The 20,441-nt window shown below is 45.7% G+C and overlaps 1 protein-coding gene across 1 annotated transcript in view; it reads left to right on the forward strand.

Annotated features, from left to right (window-relative positions):
• Positions 1–10,127: 10,127 nt before the first annotated feature.
• LOC121003064 (cytochrome P450 2A13-like) overlaps positions 10,128–20,441 on the forward strand; it is a 62,680-nt gene continuing 52,366 nt past the window's right edge. The window contains exons 1-2 of the mRNA XM_040434620.1: positions 10,128–10,295; positions 12,718–12,880. Coding sequence (XP_040290554.1) covers positions 10,128–10,295; positions 12,718–12,880 — 331 coding nt within the window. The remainder of the gene's footprint in view (positions 10,296–12,717; positions 12,881–20,441) is intronic.

Here is a 20,441-nt window from a genome sequence, read left to right on the forward strand (position 1 = left end):
CTAGTTTGAAGGAACTATAATTCTGGTCATTTTTCTCAGCTCCTTTCAGGGAGCGGCTTGCATATGCTATCACTCTCTCTTTTCCCTCTTGGATCTGGGCTAACACAGCTCCCAGGCCTCGCTTGCTAGCATCAGTATAGAGATGGAAGGGCTTGCTATAATCTGGATAACCTAACACTGGAGGCTCGGTCAGTTTCTTTTTTAGCAATTGGAACGCTATCTCTCTTTTCTCATTCCACTCAATGGGCACAGGAGTTCTAGGACTCTTTTTGGGTTGCCCCCTCAAGAGTTCCTGGATAGGATCAGCTATTTGAGCAAAATGGGGGATAAAACGTCTATAGTAGCCGGCAAAACCAAGAAAACTCCTCACCTCTTTGACGGTAGTAGGAACCGGCCAATTACGGACAGCTGCTAATTTATCAGGGTCAGGTTGCACTCCCTCTCCGCTTACTACATGCCCCAGGTATCTTACTGCAGGTTTGAGCAGGTGACACTTGGATGGCTTTACCTTCAAGCCATATTTGATAAGGATTTCAAATACTTCTGCCAAATGTTTCAGATGGTCTTCATATGTTTTTGAATACACAATGACGTCATCTAGATACAGCAGCACTGTTTCGATGTTTTTGTGACCCAAACACCGTTCCATTAGTCTCTGGAAAGTTCCTGGGGCATTACATAGCCCGAACGGCATACAATTGAATTCAAACAGGCCCATGGGAGTAGTGAAAGCAGTCTTTTCCCTATCCTCAGGGGCCATGGGTACTTGCCAGTAGCCGCTGGTCAAGTCCAATGTGGAGAAATAGGCAGAAGAGCCCAGAGCAGTTAGTGACTCCTCAATGCGGGGCAGTGGGTATGCATCTTTGTGGGTTATTTGATTAATTTTCCTATAATCCACACAGAAACGGATACTACCGTCCTTCTTCTTTACAAGAACCAGGGGTGCAGCCCACGGACTACGGCTGTCCCGGATCACATTAGAGTCTTTCATCTCTTGGATCATTTCCTTTACAGTCTGATATGAAGTAGGTGGTAAGGGTCTGTATCTCTCCTTGATAGGAGGATGAGAGCCAGTAGGTATGGTGTGTTGTATGACACTAACCTCTCCATAGTCAGTAGCATGCTTACTGAAGGCCTGGTGGTACTCCTTGACAAGCTGTAGAATCCCTTCTTGTTGATGTTGGGGGGTAGTCTCATCCCCTACATGGAGCTCTTCCCACCAGGGCACTTGTGGCTGGGTCACCGGCGAACATCCGCTGACTGCAGCTGGCGGCTTCTCTGTCGCTGGAAGACGAATGATGTCTTGGAAGGACACCTGGGACAGCTGGGCAACACGGCAATGCTTAGTAAGCGCAACAGGATGATCACTCAGGTTAATCAGACGGACAGGTACTTTACCTTGGGAGACGGTCACCAGGCACTTGGCAGCTCTCACATAAGGGTAATCCTCCATCTGGATTGGTTCTACCAGGGCTGGATAATCTCGGCCTTGGACTCCCAGGACAGCACGACACCATAAAAGAGTTTGAGAATTAGGAGGCAAGGTCACAGGCTTAATATCACTAATCCTGGCAGTACAAATTTCTCCTTTCCCATTAGCAAACCTCTGCTGGGCACTTAACACCGTAATAGTCTTTTGAATCACCCTCCTGGATGCAGAGGAAGCTGTGGGCAAAGTCTGATGTAATACAGCAAGTATTTCTGAATAACAGTTTTTGAAGACATTGGTGCCTAGAATGACAGGATGTCCTCCTCTGTCACCGGCCTGTACTACGATCAGTCCCTGTTGAGGCAGGGTTACTTCTCCCACCTGCAGGGTGGGTTCCCAGTATCCATGAACCTTTACTGGTTTGCCATTGCTGGCGATAATTTCCACCCAGGATTCAGGCGGTTGGGTCAACTGATTGGTGTCCCAGAACTTTTCAAATGCAGGCAGCTGAATAGTAGTGACTTGAGACCCAGTATCTAATAGGGCTTCAAAGGGGACCCCGTTGATCTCTATATTGATTTTAGGATGGGATCCTACATACCGTGGCATCCAATTTGGATCCTCTGGACCTAGTGTTCTACCTCCCGAGGGGTGGTCCTCAGCCTCAGGGGTTGCCCGTTTAACTGCCAGCACGTGGATTCTGTGTGTCCCAGCTTTTTGCAGTATGTACACACGGGCTTCTTGCGACCTCTATTACGCCTCCCAGGATCCCTGGGGTGAGTCTCTTGGTATGGGGGTGAGAACGGCCTAGGAGATGACAGGAACTCTTCTTCTGTCATTATGGGTTTTTCCCATTCCTCTATTTTTCTGCACACTTTCTCTAGACTTTTAGTGAGGTGATTTACTTGCTCTGTCAGCATGGCAATAGTATCGGTAGCTGACACTTGAACAGCTTGGCCGGCCTCAGCTCGGTTAGTGATAAGCGGTTTTGGCCTGCAGGCTGATGACTCAGATAGGGCGCTCAACTCAGGAGATACTGTGGACCCCAGGATCTTTATAGCCAGTTCTTTAAAGTCTAGAAAGGCACTGTTAGGGTGCTGGGCAGACAGCATCTTTAACTGGGTCCTTATTTGTTCACTAGACACCCCGTTGATAAATTGTTCCCTTAGGGTCTGGTCCTGATTATCAGCCTCTTTGGGATCTATCTGGAGTACAGCCCCTAAAGCCTCCTGAAGTGATAGGGCATAGTCACGGAGGGACTCACCGGACTTCTGTTTCTTGCCAAAGAAGTGCATCTTTATCTCTGAGGCGGTCCTAGTTTCAAAAGTGGCTCTGAGGCGGGCGAAGATCTGTTCTAAAGTACTCCGCTCAGTAGCAGGCCAGGATAACACTTCCCTGCGGGCTGCTCCCTCCAGTTGCGCCAGCAGGATTTCCATCTGCTGGTCGGCATTTATAGGGTACAATCGGAATAGTGCCAGCAACTTTTCTTTAAAGTCCCTTAGGGTATGGGTCTCCCCCCTGTAGCGAGGGAACCATGGGGCCCCGAAATAGTAAGGCATGGTAAAGGGCATCATGCTGGGGGCTGTAGGATGATTAGGAGCCGCAAGCTCTCCCGGGGCCGGCTGCTCAGGCACTCCTGGCTCTGACATGGTAGTCTATTGAGAGGTGGCCGCTGGCGACTAAAGGGGCCGGTACACTCCCCTTCCCTCCGGTTATAAGTGCTTACCGGTATCGCCGGGCTTGCGCAGGCCAAGTCTCGCGAGGTTCCGGACGTCCTGAGCACCCGATGACGCAGAAGAAGCAGGGCCGCGGCGGTGCGATGATGAAGAGGGGCGGGACTCTCTGTGTCTTTGCAGGGATCCGCCCACGAAGGTCCTCAGCGGCGCGGGAAACTTTACTCCAGGCAGCCGGTGGCCATCTTTAGCAAAACGCTGTCCATTCACTGACAGCAAGCAGGATTGTAAAAAGTCCACAAAACCACACTCCAATGCGGCGATTTTCTTCCTCTTGGTAGCGCAACACTGCACAGCGCTTTTTGGAGGTTTTTGAAACACTTTGGGTATGATTTTCAGTCCACTTCCAATAAACAGGTTATTTGTCACTTTGGTCACAGGGCAACTGTATAAGGCACAAAGTTCACGCTTCTTGCACTGGAAAGCGTGCGTATCCTGTTCGTGACGCCAAAAGAGAGGTGCAGCGTACTCAAGTTGTGTGCAGTAGGTGTTTCTGGGTGATGTAGTGCAATAGACACCAACCTGGTACGGCTGACTCTCTGCAAGGTCAGGTGATGGTATAGATAGTTCGTGACGCCAGTGCCAAGTAAACGGTGGCACGCGTGTGCGGATGCAGGAATAAATTGAGGAACACGTGGTATTAAAACCAAACTCCAACTTTAGTAGTCATCATCAATACAGGGACATTAATGGAATCACAGTTCCTTTGCATACAGTCGATCTTGCAATACGGTTGATGCAGGCAATTACAGTTTTAGCAAGGTGATTACAGAGTGTTGAACACAGGACTTGCAGTACAGGAGCTTGCACTCTATTTCTGTCTGATCCTGGAATATAGCAATTCTTCACCAAGGCCCAATAACCTAGTTCTGGCTTTATATCCTTGGCTATAGCTTTAGAAAGTACCTCCTCTGTTATTTTTAGTACCTCTTGCTTCTCTGCACTCTGCCTCGGTCTCTCTCAGCTTCTTCCTCAGGCTCTAGAAACTTCTGAGCTCTCCACTAGACTGACTTTTGCTTCCCTGTCTGGGCCTTATATAAACTAGGGCTCTCTAGCTCCCTCTAGTGACTGGAAGCTGGAATGACACCCCTAGCAAGCCTGTACATGCAAGTGTCATAGCAACAGGGAAACACATAGCATTGCATTACATGACATTTTATAAAACTGACATATAACAACTTCTCCATAATTAAGGAGGGACGACAGCACACCAAGTGACACTTTGGTAGTGACGGGTATTACAGTCCCCGTACACTACACATCCCCAGGTATAAGCTGAGGAGTCTCTTCACCCAAAGAATCAAAGGAATATGGTATGTTATGTAATAGAACGTCTTGAGAGAGGGCCCTTAGATCTCTCACTCAGGTGTCTATCAATACGTACAGCCAAAGACATAGCGGCTTCCAAAGACTCAGGATTCTCATGAAAAGCCAAAGTGTCCTTCAGCCTCTCAGATAATTCCTGACAAAAATGGCTATGGAGAGCTGGATCGTTCCACTCAGTATCCGTAGCCCACCTCCTATATTCGGAACAATAGATCTCCGCCGAATGCTCTCCCTGATGCAGGCCACATAATTTGGTATCAGCCAGGGAGGTTCGGTCCTAGTCATCATAGATGAGACCTAAAGCTCCAAAAAATGCATCTACTGATCGGAGAGATAGTGATCTGGTCAGCAGAGAAAAAGCCCAAGACTGGGCGTCTCCTTTAAGCAACAAAATAATCACACCCACTCTCTGACCCTCGTCCCCAGATGAGTGTGGACGCAACTTAAAGTACCATTTGCACGCTTCCCTGAACCAAATAAAATGATCAATCCCCCCAGAGAATCTATCTGGGAAAGTAACTTTAGGTTCAGGACAGGTCAGGTAACCACTACTAGGATCAGCCAACAGTGGTCTCTGCATCTGTGAGACGGTCGTGCGGAGGTCATCCACCTCCAGACACAGCCCCTGTAGCTGTCCGGTGAGTGCAGCGATAACATCCATGGCTAAACTGATACAGACAACAAAATGACGGTTATTCGGCGGTTTATGGGTACTTTCACACTAGCGTTTTTCTTTTCCGGCATAGAGTTCCGTCAAAATGGCTCAATGCCAGAAAAGAACTGATCAGGTATATCCCCATGCATTCTGAAAGGAGAGTAATCCGTTCAGGATGCATCAGGATGTCTTCAGTTCAGTCATTTTGAAGACTTGCCTGAATGCAATGATCCGGCATTTTTTTCCATAGGAACGTATTAGTGCCGGATCCGGCATTCAAAATACCGGAATGCCGGATCCGTCCTTCCGGTCTGCGCATGCTCAGACTGAAAAAAAGGTGAAAAAAAATAAATGCTGGATCCGTTTTCCCAGATGACACCGGAAAGACGGATCCGCCATTTCAATGCATTTTTATGACTGATCAGGCATTTTTAAGACTGATCAGGATCCTGATCAGTCGTACAAATGCCATCAGTTGGCATACGTTTTACCGGATCCGGCAGGCAGTTCCGGTGACGGAACTGCTTGTTGGATCACTCTGCCGCAAGTGTGAAAGTAGCCTATGATGTCACGATCTGTGTGGGGGAAAAATTCCACACTAAACACAGGAGGGAAGGGGAAGGGAACTGGGCCTGGAAACTAGGGAAGAAACAGGTCACCTCCTAAACAACCCTAATCCGGGCACTAATTACCTATCAATATGAATAGACCTTAAAGGTAGAAATATTCATAAGCTGAATACCTAGGCCCTTATATCCCTATAAGGCCCTGGAATGAGGTTAGGACCAGAGACAGCCCATTCCTCCCTAGATGGACGAATGGAAGTCTCTGTCTCAGGCCCAGATACAAATAACCAGGAAATATAAAAAACACAAAACAATAAGAAAAGACTTATCTGAAAGTAGAAAACTGGTGACTCCAGAAGCACCACAGAGAACAACCAACCAGCTAGTTAGAAGGCAGGAAGAAAATCTATAAACCGCACCTCCAAGAGTGAGACGCGGCTACTTATGGGAAAAGTAATTTACAAACAAGCAACACCTGAAGCAAGGGGTGTGGCATTCACCAAAACACAGACTCCATAAGATCAACAGTGAACTTGTCAATTTAACCCACGAGTTGCCAGTCTCTCCGATCTCTTGGTACCTGCCACAGGAACGTCCGTGACAGATATAAGGGCCTAGGTATCCAGCTTATGAATATTCTTACCTTCAAGGTCTATTCATATTGATAGGTAGTTAGGGCCCGGATTAGGGTTGTTTAAGAGGTGAAATAACTGAAATAAAGTGGCCATGGGAGGAAATACTCAAAAACCCCAAACAATGTGGCGTGTTTACAACTGGGTGAGCAATTCCTCCGCATGTGATCCGTTGCTAACGGCAATCTCCAGCAAAAATGCATACAATGGAGGATGTCGGCAGCGGACCACATGCACCACAATGGCATCCTACACAAGATGGGATATTGTGTGGACGCAAATATAAAAATACATAAATCACTGTGAAAGGTGCACCACAATGATATGCAACTGACAACACTGGCTAATCCCTCAAGCTGATGTTAAAGGGATTCTGTCACCTCTTTTTACCCTATAGAGATGCGGACATGCACAGATAGATTGCCACTAGCATGTCCGCAATATACTCGTCCCATATCTCTGTGTGGTTTTATTTAAGGGAAAAACTGATTTTATATATGTGTAAATGAGCCTGGTAAGGAGCCCAAGGGGCTGTACTAACCGTTCTGGAGCCCAGCCACGCCCCCCTGTGAAGGAGCCCAGCACCGCCTGTAACCAGCAATCTCCTCCGTGCTCACGAAATCAGATCGCCGTAATCTCACGATGCGCGAGTTCGCGCATGCGTAGTTCCTTCCCTGAGGCTGATGCTAGCACAGGGAAAGAACACTATGCCGGCACTGCGCATGCGCAAGCTCGCTCATCGCGAGATTACGGCTATCTGACTTTGCGAGCAGTGAGTTTTGTTTAGGAGGTGACCTGTTCCTTCCCTAGTTTCCCCTTCCCTCCTGTGTTCAGTGTGGAGTTTTCCCCCACACTGATCGTGGCAAGATGTGAGGGAATGGGGTCAGAATGCATATGGTAGGATGAGAAGCCTGGAGACTTCTTCTGTGACTGGGTCAAACGCGGACAGTGAGGCAGAGAAGATGTGAGGGGGGAAGGGGATCAATAACACTTAGTAGCAGGGAACTGATTTCATGGATGTTTTCTTTTTTTCTGTGAAGTAGGCGGCCAGGTCGTAGTTTCACCATAGCTGGAGTGCCGGAGGTTAGCCATCACTGTCTTAGGGTGACAGTTACTTACCAGAGAGTAGCTAGAGTAAAGTAAATGTAGAGGTTAATGAGACCTGAGAACCAGTGATTTCCGTACATATGAATTCAATCTGCTTCCAATAAGACTGAATAAGTGGACACGACCACCAGATATAGGAAAAAGATCCTGGAGACATACTGCATCTCCAACAAACATTAGGAACATTTAGGAAGATCTTATGAAGGAACTCTGGGTTCCTGCACCACCTAGTTAGCATCTTATAAGAGTTTTCCTGTATTTGCCAGAAAAAAACAAGTGAATAATGATTTAAGACCATCATTGTCTCCTCTTTAGTAAAAATAGAATCAAGTTCTCTTTCCCAACCTAAAAGAAAACTAGGTTTGGCTGGTACTTTGTCAGACTCTAAGACTCCGTAAATTTATGAGAGTAGACCTTTCGGAAGGTGCGGCAGTAAGAGGTATTGTTCAAGCCATGATGGCTCCATGGCAGTCAAATGTATAGATAGAAATTCTTTGCATACTTGGCGGAAATGTGAGATGTGTAGGAAACAAAGTCTGTTGTACTCCTTTTCATCTAATAATGTGCAAAGGTCCAGGATCTGTTTGTTGCTGAAAACTTAGATGGTATGATTAGGTAATTTATCCCAAAATGATGGCAATGAGTTGCCACTGTTTACTGGGTATAGAAGTTTACGTAGTGGTACCAGAGAAGGTACGCTGTTTGGCAAAGAGGTAAAAAAAGAATGAAAGACTGTTATGGTTCTTCTAAAAGTTGAGCATAATTTAGGCATTGTTGGAGGGAAGGAGCGCAGGCACCAAAGCAAAGTTATTTGCTCACATATGAGAGAGCCGTGATCAGCTTCAGTGTATGGGGAAGAAGTACCTATACCAGTTGGAGTCCCCCATTTACTCAGGGGGTTTGTCCTGTAGTACAACAGAAGGTCAGGAAAGGCCATGCCCTCAGGTAGGGTTTTAAAATCAATTGTCTATGTGGAAGGTGTAGAAGGCCTATTCTTCCAAAGAAACTGATTGATACTTTGGAGACAGTATTGATACTTTGGAGAGAGTTCAGAGAAGAGCTACTAAACTAGTACATGGATTGCAGGATAAAACTTGCCAGGAAAGATTAAAGGACCTTAACATGTATAGCTTGGAAGAAAGACGAGACAGAGGGGATATGATAGAAACCTTTAAATACATAAAGAGAATCAACTCGGTAAAAGAGGAAAGAATATTTAAAAGAAGAAAAACTGCTACAAGAGGACATAGTTTTAAATTAGAGGGGCAAAGGTTTAAAAGTAATATCAGGAAGTATTACTTTACTGAGAGAGTAGTGGATGCATGGAATAGCCTTCCTGCAGAAGTGGTAGCTGCAAATACAGTGGAGGAGTTTAAGCATGCATGGGATAGGCATAAGGCCATCCTTCATATAAGATAGGGCCATGAGCTATTCATAGTATTCAGTATATTGGGCAGACTAGATGGGCCAAATGGTTCTTATCTGCCGACACATTCTATGTTTCTATGTTTCTACGTAAACCTAGTGAGCAAACAGCGAAAGGTGTCAAAGAATGCTTTAGGAAGAAAAGCTGAACTGTTTGAAGGACGTATAGAAGCTAGGGAAGAATATAGGTATTCAGGTCCCTTTTTCTGCCTATCCAAGAAACACAAGGTAATTTGAGTGAATCCAGATGGGTCTGTAGTTTTCAAATCAAGGGTACATAGCAGAGAATAATTTGGCTGGATCGTTAGTTAGTAATTTAATGCATTGTACAACCCACATAGCTTTGAATGGATATGACAGGGTTAACATTCTGGAGTCCGCATCTGTAGGAAGTTAAGAGATGGACTTAAGTCCGCCCCTAACTCAGTTGGTGAAGAGTTAGCCCCATCCTAAATCTGTAACCCTCAGGTGGGAATTAAAGACAAGAACCTTATTGCTAGCCTAAGATTCTAAGAGAAATTTTGGAGATAGAGATCGGAGTACTGCAACCTCCATTCTTGCTTATAGCCCATACGTCTCTATCTGGGAAGATTTGCACTGTGAATTGTTTGGAACTGAGTTTGATACCATTGGATGTATTACAGCTATCATTCTGCACTTCAGTAAAGTGAGACTTGTCTACGTTCTAAAACTGTCCCGGTTACTGACTCCAGCTCTATTCACCGGCCACAGCACCTAGATCTCCTGCTATACAATACTTATAACACCAAGGGCACCCCAACTACCATCAGGCAGGAGCCCCAATGACAGGATATGCCCTAAGGGAAGAAAAGGTGCACCCTCCTATCACTGCCCTGGCCCTAGGGAGCATAGTTCCAGCCAGAGCCACTACCACTTCCACCCTCCGTCTCCGGGGCTTGCAGCAGATCCCCTTGACATGTAAAATCCGTGATAAACCCATAGGCCAAATGTGCCATTGAAGAACTGGATGTGTTTGACCATACATATAAAACTTGTTTGGCTCACAGGTGTCTACCCTGATCACCCCTGTAAACATGGGGAAGCATCACACTTGTATCATTGAAATGTCTCGTGGCAGGTCAAGCTGATAACTTAGGCCAAAAGTTATGTAAATGATAGTTTTTTCCATTAGTTAAAATTTAACAACTGAGCAACATTTAGAGGATGTTAATAATTGTTAGACTCCAAGAACTTAGTAAAAAAACATTATTTCTGTACATTGTGTTACAGAACATGGAGGCACCTGCATTGTATCTGGGTCTCTTCATTCTCATCTTTCTTCTAATTTTTACATGGAGGATGCACAGGAGACGGCTCTCTTTGCCTCCTGGACCGATCCCTCTGCCATTTGTGGGGAACCTGTTTCAAGGAAGTTTTTTACTTTATGAGTCTTACCTCAAGGTAACCCGATTTTCATCTTATTATATTTTTATAGGTGGGTTGTTGTATATTCTCATCTTGGTAGAACATAAAACAAGTAGATGTAATTTCATTTGGAGGGTATTATGAAGTTCTGTGGTGACCCTGAGCCATACCATGCATGGAGCCTCAAATCTGTCACCATCACAACAAAGTACTCTGCATATAACTGAAGATAAGGTGATGTATGCCGCTATATGGTGGGGGCACTTGGGACAATTGTAACCTTTATCTGCCTAATAAAGTGAACTTTAGAGGCTAACATTGTAATCATTCACTAGGGAGTCTTTACATTAGTACTTATGAGTACTGTCTACACTAATTAGGCAATGCAAAAAATATAAGTGACCGTGGTCTTGGCTACACTCTTCCAATCGTATAAATCGAAAGGCACTACTGCGCGGTATAGTATCTCAGCCCCCTTTCCCTTTAATACCAGACACAAGCTATGGACAGGTGTAGTATTCTTAGGGTCAGTCCTTGCTAAAAGGGGTCATTTGGCCATGTATGGTCCGAATTGTGATGGTGGAAGGAATCAGGAAGACACAGGTGAAAAAGGAGCAAAAAGGATTTAACTGCTCACAAATGAAGCAGCTCGCAGTTTTTCCATTGTGTTCAACTGTATCTGTGTTCTGATGATGCAAGTGCAGTTCAGATAGGGATATGCGACATCTTTAACAGCCAAAATTTGGGACTGTCCTGCCAGATCTTTGGTCTCCAGCTTAGTTCTCTCAATAGTTGTCCCTGTTAGGTCAATGGTCCATGCCTGCCACTACCCTCCTACTTACTATGCTGCCCAGCATCCTCTGCAAGCTGTTGTGTCCATTGCACCAGTCTCTATTCCTGCAGGCATGCTCACCTGTGACTTCTTAAAGGACCAGAGCACAAATACTTCCCCAGCCAATGGGTGAGTGCCCCTGAGTATGTAGGGTATCCTCTCTAGGCAGAGGGTGCCTGAGCCTAAGGTTCTCTGTGACCAAAAAAGGTGTTTGGAAGACTTAGTGCTTCAGCGATTTTATTGCATCTTACCTGCGTTATCCAGTCTGTGTTCTTGTCTGTGATCCCTTCCCACCTGTGCACTCCTGGCCTCACAGTTCAGCTTTCAGTTCAAGTCTGTGTTTAAGTTCTCCTAGTCTGTCTGCCCTGTTTGTGCTACTGTCTTAGTTCCTGTGTGTCTGGTTCCTGCATCCACAACTACCCAGCCAGCAAGCTCCCCTAATGTCTTCAGTTCTGTGTTACAAATATCTGCAGTTCCACTATTATAGACTGTCCTGACGGCATCTGCAATTGTGGTGCCAAGGATTGTACAGTCAAGGTTTGCCAAAAAACACATAATCAGTATGTGACTGTACCTGTGGTTTTTGGTGAGTTTTTTGAGCGTTTTCTGAACCTAGAGCCCTTGATGCTTGCAGTAGTTTTCCTGATCTCAGTGAATCAGTTGCAAACTCTACTGGGAATATACCAGGAGGTAGCGCTTTGGTTGCTAACCCGCAGCAAAGTCCAGATCCCTGTATAGGGGTTAAAGAGTGAATACCAGGGGAGCGCCATAATAACACACTTAAGGTTTAATCCAAAACCAATACAATTAGTTGGCACAGTGCGTTCACACTCACTGATCTGTAACACCCTCAATGCTATTCGTAACAAAACGTATCTTCTGCGGCTACAGTATATTAGGTTGGTGACTTTGGCGACTGACATATTGCATGAAAGTAGTAACTCATTTTGTATGATGTATCATAAAGGGGTGTGGTTTCACTTACAGGGAGTAGCTTAGGGTACTTTCACACTTGCGTTTTTTTCTTTTCCGGCATAGAGTTCCGTCCTAGGGGCTCTATACCGGAAAGTAACTGATCTGTTTTACCCTAATGTATTCTGAATGGAGAGCATTCCATTCAGGATGCATCAGGATGTCTTCAGTTCAGTCTTTTTGACTGATCAGGAAAAAGATAAAACCGCAGCATGCTACGGTTTTATCTCCGGCCTAAAAAAGTGAGTTTGCCTGAATGTCGGCATTTTTTTCCATAGAAATGTATTAGTGCCGGAATGTCGGATCCATGCACAGACTTAAAAAAAAAGGTGAAAAAAATAAATGCCGGATCAGTTTTTCCAGATGACACCAGAAAGACGGATCCGGCATTTCAATGCATTTTTCTGACTGATCAGACATTTTTCAGACCGATCAGGATCATGATCAGTCTTACAAATGCCATCAGTTGGCATACATTTTGCCGGATCCGGCAGGCAGGTCCGGCGACGGAACTGCTTGCCGGATCACTCTGCCGCAAGCGTGAAAGTAGCCTTAGTTTTTGCTTTGCATGTATTGTGTTACATGTTGCATGTATTGTATTGTCTGCCTTTTTGACATGCAATGCAACCTTACATATTGCTTTTTTTCTTCCAGCTCTGCAAGCAATATGGTCCAGTCTTCACTGTTTGGCTCGGCAATACACCTGTGGTTGTACTCTGTGGATATTCAGTAGTTAAAGATGCCCTCATAAATTATTCCCATCGCTTCAGTGATCGTGGACCTTTGCCAATAACAGCCAGATTGGCTAAAAGTTACGGTGAGGGCTATGAAAGTGGAAGCTTCAGGGAACATTTGTGGTATAAAATGGCATATGTTCTATTTGGATGAGAGGTTGTCCTATAGAAAAAGTGAAAATGGTGCCAAACCACTATAATGCCACATTATGGTAAAGGAGATACAGATCAAGTCAGCAAACTCTACTTGCTTGCTTGAAGCATCCATACAATTTAGATATTTGTTAGTAGATTCCATCTATTTCCAGGAGATTCGTCAATGTGTGTATCCCATAGTTTTACTGGTCATTTTTTAACCATTATGATCTATCTTTATGTGATAATTTCCACCAAATCCAAAGTGCACTACACATTTATATTTTTAATGCCATTTGCATACACTACATCTATCCAATTCAACCATTGAAGAGGAAGGTAGGATGAAGAAACAGAACAATCCAAGTTTACTGTGTTCCTATGAAAGAAGTATAAACTCTATAGGGTATGCACCAATCTACCAGTTGAAAACCACCATCCTTCTTCACTGAATTAATCAGTCCTTCATGTTTCTTTATTGATAGTGTTGTGAATTCTTACATGTGCCCCAACAGCTCGGCCATTATCCTCCTCCTCGCATTCCTGTGTCTGGCTGTATTAAGCCAACAGGCTGCAGAAGCACATAAAAGAGATCAGAGGGAAACTGAGACCTGTGTTCTCTGCAAGACCGATTGCTCTAGGAATATGCATAAAACGTTTCAGACAGAGAAATTCTGTGGGCAAGTGTATTTCCTAGTAAGAGGGTCAGTTTTTACTGTGTATCCCTTTACCTTATCTTGATACCCCACTCAAGGCTAGCATAGTAATCGAGTTATACACAGTATGATTTAAAGGTACAGCATTTTACTGCAGCTACAGCATAATAGTTATATATAGAGGCACTAAGCTTGGCAGTTACAGTCTCAATTAGGCACACATCTTGGAAGTTACAAGCAATGGCACACATTACTTCGGAACTCACAGAGCAACTCACAGTATTTAGTATTCAAAGGGCCACCATGGCTTGACACTATCTCAGTCTCTGGTTGTACTTTCAAGCAGGGATGACACGACTTCGACCTGCCTTCAGTATAGGATCACGCTGAAAGTGGTCCGAAACCACTCTGTTGAAAAATCTCCCTGGCTGATCATAGTGATGCAGCAGTCTGGTTCGAGATTAAAGAGGATCTGTCCTTGAAAAGCTGCCGGGAGCCTGAATCTCTCACCAGGGCTCCGGTGAGCACAGCAGCTCCCTGAAATACCTAATCATAGGGGATACCAGGACTTGGACCCCCGCTGATGTGTAAGACCGTGAAATGGGGAGGGCTCCCCTGGATACAGCAAAGTCACAGACGAGAAAAGCAACACCAGCATTTGTGCAAAAACTGAAATTTACAAACAGTAGTAAAAAAACACAGCAATAACAGTAGTAACAAACACAGCAATATAGAAGTATGCAAGATACCCTATACTCCGAGCTCAGAGTCACTGTTCCTGTCCAACTGAACAACCCTAACACGGCGGCGCACACAGCAGATTCTGCAAGTCAATACTGTGCCGCAGGGGAACAGACCTGACCGATGGCGCACATGACAGAGCCTACAAGTCAATACCGTGCCGCCGAGTCACTGACCTGAGTATATATTGTATCCGCTGGTTGCTCCAAACCGAACAGCAAGTCCCTGCCACAACATGTCCCTGCAGGACCTGTAATTTTGACCCTCTGTTCTGATCAGCTTCCTGACGCCGATGCTCATCAGTAGAAACAGAATCTGGATCCAAACGGTGCTCTCAGACAGCTCACAAAATGGTGGACTGTTTCTCCAGGCTGAGTAACTTCACCTCTTGTGGCAGCCCCAACCGTTGCACGGCTCTTCCAGCCTTTCGGGAACCAGTCCTCTCTCTCCTGGACGCCATCTGGATCGCTGACTGCCATCAGTCACTTCCAACAGTGACCCTGGCCACTCCAAGTCCCACTGACGCGAGGAGGGCATACAATGCTGTCTTCCAGTCTCTGACCAGACATGTCTGCTCAGCTCAACATTTCCTGCTTCTTCACAGCAGCAGCATGAGTCATCTCCACCTCTTATGCATATTCAAATACTTAGCAAAACTTAACTGTGTGGGGAAGCAGCAGCCTCTTGTGGCAAAACTGCACAATAACAACTCTAATAAGTAAAAACTCACATCAACAGTATTAGAAACCGTATTTAAGCAATGGTGGCCGTTTCACCCTCTTACAGATGTGATAATGATGACCTATCCTGAGGATAAGTCATCATTATCTTTTCCAGGACAACCCCTTTAAGATGTTGGAAGTGGTCTGCAATCACTCCACAGGGTTCTTAATGACTGCAGGCAGGGCCCAACCTAGCTCCCACCCCAACCCCCTACCATTGCGATGCCTCTCGAAACCCTTTATCACTTCCAGAAAAAAGAAGGAGAGGAAAAGAAAAAAAAATTGATAAAAAAGGGGGAGAAGAAAGGACGGCGAGGTAAAGTAAAAAAAATTCAGACACAGAAATGAGGGGATGAGGTTTAACACCTCCAAGCGTCCCATATCTTCGTCCACTTCTCATGAGTGTTTCTTTGCTTGTAAAGTGTCACGGGACGCCAAAGGCGCACTCGGTCTCCCATCAGCCGCAGACCTGCTGCTTAGCTTCGGGAGCGAGGATCTGTGTTTGGCCTCGTTCCCAGGTCGGCTTTGCTAGCTGGGAGGCTCCCTGCTCCTAGGTCTGCCTTGAGCGCCGAGCTGATCACTCGGTGCTCGACTTGTCTGTCTGTCGGTCATGTGACGCTGGCCACGTCACATGACCCTCAGACCCCACTATAAATACAGGCAGCCTGCTTGCCACAGGTTGCCTGTTAATTCTAGGTTCCTGGCTATTTGTTGGACTACTGAATACTCACCTGATCCTGTTCCCTGACGATCCTTTGCCTGCTCCTCCTGTACTGCGAATCTCTCCTGGTATTGTGGACTCGGCTCCCACCTGACTACTCTTTGCAGACTCCTCTGGTACTTCTCTACTCTCCTGGTATTTGAGCCTGGCTTCTCTTGACCATTCTTTGCTTAACCCTTTGTACTGCGTAGCTCTCTTGGTTCTGACCCGGTCCGTTCACGTTCCGTATTTTGTCTTGTCTGTCTTCCCTGCACATATCCTAAGTAAGGGACTGTCGTCCAGTTTTCCCCTGTCATCAGGACTCGTGAGGCAAGTAGGCAGGGCCAGGGGTGAGGGTGGAGCGCAGTGGTCACTATCCTTCCCCCTGTGTGTGTGTGGACGTGACTGTTACAGATTAACAGGCCCAATAACCACTGTATCATGAATCCTCTTGTGACCCTGACTGACCATGTCTCTAACCTGACACAGATGGTGCAGGAGCTAGGAGAGAAACTCCGTTCTTTTGAGTTAGGGCAAGGTTCTTCCACTCCTGGTAGCCGAGACGGCTCTTAGGGCACTGGTTCAGGGCCATATCCCTGCGGAGGAGTATTGCACCCAATTCAGATGGTGGTGTGTCCCCTCAGGATGGAATGAACCAGCCTTGAAGAGTCAGTTTAGGTCTGGTCTGTCTGATAATTTAAAAGATCTATTAGTCAGTTAACAAATTCCAGAGACCTTAGAGGAGATGATGACGCTAGTTGTCCGACTTGACCGACGAGTTAGAGAGAGACGACAAGAACGACAGTTCTGTTCTCAGATGGTGGTCCAGCCAGAGGCCTTTTCCAGGGACAACACTGAGGTCTCCACCGAGGAACCCATGCAGGTTGGCATGACCCGGGGTAATCTTCGTCGCAGACGCGGAGAGTGCTTCTACTGTGGAGATCCTGGCCATTGGATCAACAAGTGTCCTAAGAGGGTCCTCTCTGACAAGTCTCCTAAGGCAAGACAACCTAAAGACCAGGTACACCCTGATTTTTCTAAATGTAAACTTTTGGTACCCATGACAATTTTTCTGGGGGTTAATAAGTGGCTGGGTAAGGCCTTTATTGATTCCGGTTCAGCAGCCAGCTTTATTGACTTTGAATATGCTAGTAAATTGGGTATTCCAATGTTTGCTTTACCTACACCTATCCATGTCATGGCTATTGATGCTACTCCCCTTAATGGTGGTACGGTGAGGTCATGTACCTCTGAAATTTCTCTAACCGTGGGTGTGTGCCACTCTGAGAGATGTTCTCTTTTAGTCCTGGAGAACCTACCGGTTGAGGTGGTACTAGGGTTGCCTTGGCTCCGTTTACATAACCCCACAATAGATTGGTCCAAAGGAGAGTTGGTGAAATGGGGACCTAAGTGTGACTCATGCTTGTCCGTGGTCCAGGCTGGGGTTTCAGTAAGGTCTAATACATTACCCTCAGTTATTAAGGAATATTCTGATGTATTCTCATCCCCTACTCCAGAGGTTCTACCCTCCCATAGACCTTATGATTGCGCCATAGAGCTAATAGAGGGTGCCAAATTTCCTAAAGGGCGAATTTATAATCTTTCTAAGCCCGAACGCAAGGCTATGGAAGATTATATTAAGGAGAGCCTTGCTAAAGGGCATATTAGACCTTCAGTATCTCCTATGGGAGCAGGGTTTTTCTTTGTTAAGAAGAAGGATGGTGGTCTTAGGACTTGTATTGATTACCGGAGATTAAATAAAATCACTGTCCAAAATAGATACTCTCTCCCATTGATTCCGGATTTATTTAACCAGGTTCTGGGCGCAACCTGGTTTTCCAAGATTGACCTGAAAGGGGCATACAATCTAATTCGAATCAAGGAGGGAGACGAATGGAAGACAGCGTTCAATACTCCGATAGGACACTTTGAATATCAGGTGATGCCTTTTAGACTCAGCAATGCCCTAGCTGTGTTCCAAAACTTAAGGAACGATATTCTTAGGGAGTTCTTAGGTAAATTTATTATTGTCTATCTTGACGACATTTTGATATTCTCTCCTGATTTCGAATCTCATGTGTCTCATGTCAAATAAGTATTAGAGGTGTTGAGGGAGAACCAGCTATCCGCTAAGCAAGAGAAATGTGTCTTTGGTGTACAGAAGATACTGTTTCTAGGGCATGTTCTGACTCCTCACGCCTTTAAGATGGATCCTGATAAGGTATTGGCAATTAAGGAATGGGTAAGGCCTTTATCCTTAAAGGCCTTACAACGGTTTTTGGGTTTCGCTAATTACTATCGTAAATTTATCATGAATTTTTCTGTAATTGCTAAAACATTGACCGACCTTACTAAGAAAGGGGCAGATTTGGAGAATTGGTCTACCAAGGCCATTTCTTCATTTGAAACATTAAAAAAGGCATTTAGTAGCGCTCCCATTCTGATCCAGCCTGATCAGGAGAAACCCTTTATTGTGGAGGTGGATGCGTCCGAGGACGGCGCAGGAGCAGTCCTTTCACAAGGTCCTGCTAGCCTCACTAACCTGAGACTGTGTGCCTTCTTCTCCAGGAAATTCTCTCCCACGGAGAGAAACTATGACATAGGGAATAGGGAGCTGCTGGCTATTAAATGGGCATTTGAGGAGTGGAGGCATTTTTTTGGAGGGGGCAAGGCATCGGGTAACTGTTGTCACTGACCATAAAAACCTAATGTTTATCGAGTCTGCTAAGAAGTTGAATTCCCGGCAAGCCCGATGGGCTCTGTTTTTTACCCGTTTTGATTTCTCCATTACGTTCAGGCCGGGAAGTAAAAATGTGAAGGCAGACGCATTATCTCGGAGCTTCCATGCTTTTCAACCCACTGAGGCACCGCCTGAATCCATCCTACCAGCAAACATCTTCTTAGCGGCTCTAACCCAGGATATCTCGGCTCGCATTAAAGGGAACCTGTCACCTGGATTTTGGGTATAGAGCTGAGGACATGGGTTGCTAGATCACCGCTAGCACATCCGCAATACCCAGTCCCCATAGCTCTGTGTGCTTTTATTGTGTATGAAAACCGATTTGTTACATATGCAAATTAGCCTGAGATGAGTGATAGCTTGAAAATATGACTCTTCTCTGGTCACACAAGTAAGATATGACTCTTTTATGTTAATTTGCATATGTATCAAATCAGTTTTTTTACACAATAAAAGCACACAGAGCTATGGGGACTGGGTATTGCGGATGTGCTAGTGGCCATCTAGCAACCCATGTCCTCAGCTCTATACCCAAAATCCTGGTGACAGGTTCCCTTTAAGGCTGAACAACATCTGGCACCGGCATCCACCCCAACAGATAAGTTGTTTGTTCCCGTACAATTTCGTCTCCAGCTGTTGGGGGAGTGTCACGATTCTGCCTTTTATGGACATCCGGGTTTTGAGGGCACTAAGGATCTGGTTTCTAGATCTTATTGGTGGCCCACTCTGACCAGGGATGTCAAGTTCTACGTGTCAGCCTGTGAGGTTTGTGCCAGGTCTAAGACACCTAGGACCCGCCCTGCTGGTAACCTATGACCCCTACCCATTCCCAGTAGACCCTGGTCCCATATCTCAATGGACTTTGTAACTGACCTACCGCTGGCGGAGGGTAAGACAGTGGTTTGGGTAGTGGTCGATAGGTTTAGCAAGATGGTTCATTTCATTCCCCTGTCTAAACTTCTGAATGCAAAAACCCTGGCGTCTATTTTTGTGAGAGAGATTGTTCGTTTACATGGCATCCCGGAAAATATTGTTTCTGACAGGGGTGTGCAGTTTGTGTCCAAATTCTGGAGGGCCTTCTGTTAAATATGTAAAATTTCATTGTCTTTTTCTTCCGCCTACCATCCTGAGAGTAATGGGCAGACTAAACGCCTGTCTGTGGAACAATTCTTGAGGTTGTATGTTGCTGATGACCAGCAATTATGGATCAAATTCCTTCCGTTGGCTGAATTTGCTTTGAATAACCATGTCAATTCTTCTGCTGTGGTCTCCCCTTTCTTTTGTAACCATGGTTTCCATCCCCGTTTTCATTCTGGGTCGTCCCTCTCCTCCTCTAACCCTGAAGCGGATAAACTCTCCTCCGAACTGCGCACAGTTTGCGCCTGGGTTCAATCGAACCTAGAAAAGGCTCAAAGTTCTCAAACTCAAGGCCAATAGGAGACGTTCAAGGGGGGTGAACTTTCAGGTTGGGGATAAAGTATGGTTGTCCTCCAAGAATCTATCTCTCAAGGTAGCTTCTAGAAAATTTGCTCCTCATTTTATTGGACCGTTTAAGATCACGGAGGTGATTAATCCGGTATCCTTTAAGTTGGAGCTGCCTGAGTCGTTCCACATTCTTAATGTATTTTATAAATCTCTACTTAAAAAGTATTTTGAACCTGTTGTACCGTTGAAAGCCTCACCTCTGCCGGTTCTTGTTAGTGATGCTGTCGAGTATGTGGTGTCTAAGATAGTGGATGTCAGGAGAGTGCGTAATTCCTTACAGTACCTGATTCACTGGAAGGGGTATGGACCCGAAGAGAGATCTTGGGTACCCGCCAGGGAGGTTCATGCTCCTAGACTTGAAAATTTCATTTAGAACACCCTGAAAGGCCATCGCCTGAAGTCTTGGGTCCCGTGGCCCCTCGTAAAAGGGGGCATACTGTCACGGGGCGCCAAAGGCGCACTCGG

This window comes from Bufo bufo, chromosome 6, assembly GCF_905171765.1.
Source record: "Bufo bufo chromosome 6, aBufBuf1.1, whole genome shotgun sequence".
In the NCBI taxonomy this organism is placed as follows: Eukaryota; Metazoa; Chordata; class Amphibia; order Anura; family Bufonidae; genus Bufo; species Bufo bufo.